This window comes from Myotis brandtii, unplaced genomic scaffold (assembly GCF_000412655.1).
Source record: "Myotis brandtii unplaced genomic scaffold, ASM41265v1 scaffold373, whole genome shotgun sequence".
Lineage (NCBI taxonomy): Eukaryota > Metazoa > Chordata > Mammalia > Chiroptera > Vespertilionidae > Myotis > Myotis brandtii.
The window spans coordinates 809,373-812,926 of NW_005364339.1; the positions used below are offsets into that span (position 1 = coordinate 809,373).

General features: G+C 42.9%; 1 protein-coding gene and 1 long non-coding RNA gene across 3 annotated transcripts in view; one reads left to right on the forward strand and one right to left on the reverse strand.

Annotated features, from left to right (window-relative positions):
- Positions 1-3,554, reverse strand: part of LOC106727126 — a 20,311-nt gene that overhangs the window by 6,795 nt on the left and 9,962 nt on the right. The window lies entirely within an intron of this gene.
- Positions 7-3,554, forward strand: part of PLOD2 (procollagen-lysine, 2-oxoglutarate 5-dioxygenase 2) — a 268,114-nt gene continuing 264,566 nt past the window's right edge. For both annotated transcript variants that reach the window (XM_005872258.2, XM_005872259.2), the window contains exon 1: positions 7-177. In XM_005872258.2, coding sequence (XP_005872320.1) covers positions 69-177 — 109 coding nt within the window. In that variant the 5' untranslated portion in view covers positions 7-68. The remainder of the gene's footprint in view (positions 178-3,554) is intronic.

Genomic DNA, 3,554 nt, shown 5'->3' on the forward strand with positions numbered 1-3,554 from the left:
CGCGAGAAGTTCGCCAGCGCCGGGAGGTGGGGGTGCCCGAGCACGCGCGGGCCTTCGAGAGGCCGAAGATGGGGGGTTGCGCCGTGAAGTGTCAGCTGCTGCTGCTGGCCCTCCTCCTTCAGCCCTGGAGTCCCTGCTTAGGTGCAGACTCGGAGAAGTCCTCCAGCATCCCCACAGGTGAGCACTCCCGCGGTCAGCACCCGTCTGGTGAGGTTCGCTGGGGGCAGCCCATTCATCCTTCAGCTCTTGGTGCTGGCCTTGCCAGGTGAGTAGGTGGGTAGCCCGTCCCTCCCAGCACCGCAGGGGTCAGTGGATACTCTGTGCTCCCCAGGCCCTCCAAGGTGAGTGAGACAGACTGCTCCTCCGCCCCAGACCGCGTAGGACCCCTCCAGAACCGCTCTCCGTGTTGCTGGTCCCTGGGGCAGAGTGGGGGTGCCCGCCCTCGCTGCTCCTGGGCAGAGTTGGGGTGCCCGCCCTCGCTGCTCCTGGAGTTCCCAGTAACCTGAGCGCAAGAATTTTTGTACTGCAAGTCGGGATTTCCTTTTGGTCTTGCAGGTCCCTAGGCACCAACACCTTTCCTACAACTCTCCTTTCTCCTCCTTTCCTGGAGGTGCATGATTTATCCGTGTTGGACGAGGCAGTACTCCTTCCCTGACCTAAACAGTGTACTTTCTGATTGATGGTGACACATTCCTTCCAAGCGCCCCAGGAAGAAGCCGGTAACACATAACCTCTTGCCAAAAACAACGCTCAAAACTGGTTGTTTTCAGTAGGGCTGCCTAGCTACTCAATACCTTTAAGCAGAAGCTTTCCTCCTTGGGGATTTGAAGGGGAAGCTGTGGACACAGATTCTCCCCTTAGCCGCCCTTTTCCTAAACCTGGTGCCGGTTCTTATTTTCAGAAGCTGGAATTGCAGTGAATAGTCAAGTTCATGTAAAACAACACTTTTTACATTTAGCTAGATTAAAGACAGTCTCACCACATGTTTGTTTAAACATAACTTTGCTGCCATTTGTCACACATGAGGTATCCTTGCAGTTTTCCACTTTTGTGCTTTAACTATAGGATCAATTATCTGAAATTAGATCTTGCATGTAAATGTCCTGCTATACTTTATTTTTTTTTTAATTAGGATCATTTTGGCACTTTTGTTTTCTTTCTTTTTTTTGGTAAGTACATAGGCCACTTTTCTGCTCGAATTTTGCTTTTGTTGTGGAGTGCGAGTGACAGAATGACCAGAACTCCAGACTGATTGAAATTTAGAGAGCCTTTATTGACTGGCCAGTGTCCGCTACTCCACTCGGGAAGCACAAGAGAGAAGCGGCCCCGGCCATCTGCAGAGTCCAATATTTAAAGGGGACAACTACATTTGTGTTCAGGTTCCCATAGCAAGCAAAGCCAAGTTACAAAAGCTAATTGCGTAGTTTTAGCCAAGCTATTCATCATCCTCCTGTTATTCATTTCTGGGTAACTTAAAGGTAAGGACTATTCTTAATTTTGATCTGTTTGTTCTTTATGGGCCTGTTGCCCAGGAGTGTTGATCTGTTTGTTCTTTGTGGACCGTTGCTCAGGTGTGTGAGCTCAGTTCCTAGAAACTTTGTACAGGCTGTCAAGCTGCTGAGGTGGCTAGGTAATTAAGCAGGCCTAAAAATTTTCCTACTGTGTAACACTTTCAGGCTTAAACTCAGAAGTAATAGTTTTGTCTTTATCGTTAAAATCCTCACCTGAGGGGGGAGATATATATATATATATAAATAATTTTTTTATATTTAGAGAGAAAGGAAGGGGGAGAGAGAGAAACAGCAATGTGAGAGAGAAATATTGGTTGCCTTCCTTATATTTCCAACCACTCATGGAACCCACAAACTAGGTGTGTACACTGACCAGTAATCAAACCTGCACCCTTTTGGTGCACAGGAGGAGGATCCAAACAACTCTGCCACCTGGCCAGGGCCTATCTTCATCTTTAAGTGTTTAAAAAGACTTCAATGGGTAAACATGTTTCTACATTCCTGCTTTGTTAGCTTGAGAAACTTCACATTCAGATGGGTTTCTGTCTGTTAATACAATGCTTTTCTTTCTCTCAGATATATCTGATGGTTTCAAAATGGATTGCTAAACCCTGTGTGATTCCTTTAAATTTGAACTGAATTTTTTCATAACTTAAACTTTTTCTTTTAGAGTAACAGCTAGAAAATAGGCAAGTAAATGTCTTTAGCATACTTGGAAATTCACCAGAAAAATGACTTTCTTTGTGAAACACCCAAGGAATCTTACTGGGAAATAAAATAACCTCTAAGGACTTTGCTACTTTTATAGGGACCATTTCAGCCTTTGTCTATTTTATTTCATTTAATCACCAACACCCTTTACTTTTTATAGAAGACATTTTTTTTTGTTGTTGTTGCTGCCTTTAAGTTTACAGTCCAAATCACCTTCCTTTCCCATTCTGGCTTTTAAATTTCATGGAGCTGGACAGTAAAGTTTTAATGGACTATAACATCAGAGAAAGGGAATTTCAGATATGAATGTTTTCCTGAGAAAATGACCATATAAAACCCACTGCTGAAATCTGAGGACTGGTTGCTTTTGGTGGGTGGTCATGGGAAATTCAGTTAACTCCTAGATACAGAAAAATATGAATTTATAATACATAGAGCCAGCAGTAGCCAGTTTGGTTATGAACTTTTTTAAGGTAGATGTTATAAGCTAATAGATATAGATGGCACACTGATTGATACTATGGCTAGAATTCTGGGCTCCATTTTCTCCCTAAAATACTTCAAGTGAAAATTACTTAATTGGAAACTTTTATTTGTCTATGTAAATATCAAGTAAACTCTAGAACTCTAAGTTGTGTAGCTTCATAGGAGGTCTGTAAGAAGAGTACTTATCTCTAACTCCCTGTATTTGTCACCATGTCCCAGCTAGCTATGAAGAAGTAGTGTTTCTTGGCCCTATTGATATTTTGAGCCAGATAATTATATATTGTAGGTGCTGTCCTGTCATTGTACTTGGTTTAGCAGCTACCTTGGCCTCTACCCACTAGATGCCAAGAGTACCCTTTTCCAAGTGTAAGAACGAAAAAGGTCTCAAAATGAAAATTGGCCAAATGTCTCCAGAAGGGTTGAAAACCACTGGATTAGACAAATGTGTATGTGAGGCAATGTTGCATTATAGTGTTATTGGAATGATAATAGCAACTCTTTTTTATTAATAAATCTTTATTGTTCAGGTTATTACAGTTGTTCCTCTTTTTTCCCCCCTCATAGCTCTCCTCCACCCGGTTCCCACCCTGCCCCATGCCCTTACTCCCCACCCCCAACTGTCCTCGTCCATAGGTATACGATTTTTGTCCAGTCTCTTCCCTCACCCCCCACAACCCCTTCCCCTTGAGAATTGTCAGTCCACTCCCTTTCTATGCCCCTGATTTTATTATATTCACCGGTTTATTCTGTTCATCAGATTTTTTTAGTCACTTGATTTTTAGATTCACTTATTGATAGATATGTATTTGTTCAAAATTTTTATCTTTACCTTTTTCTTCTTCTTAC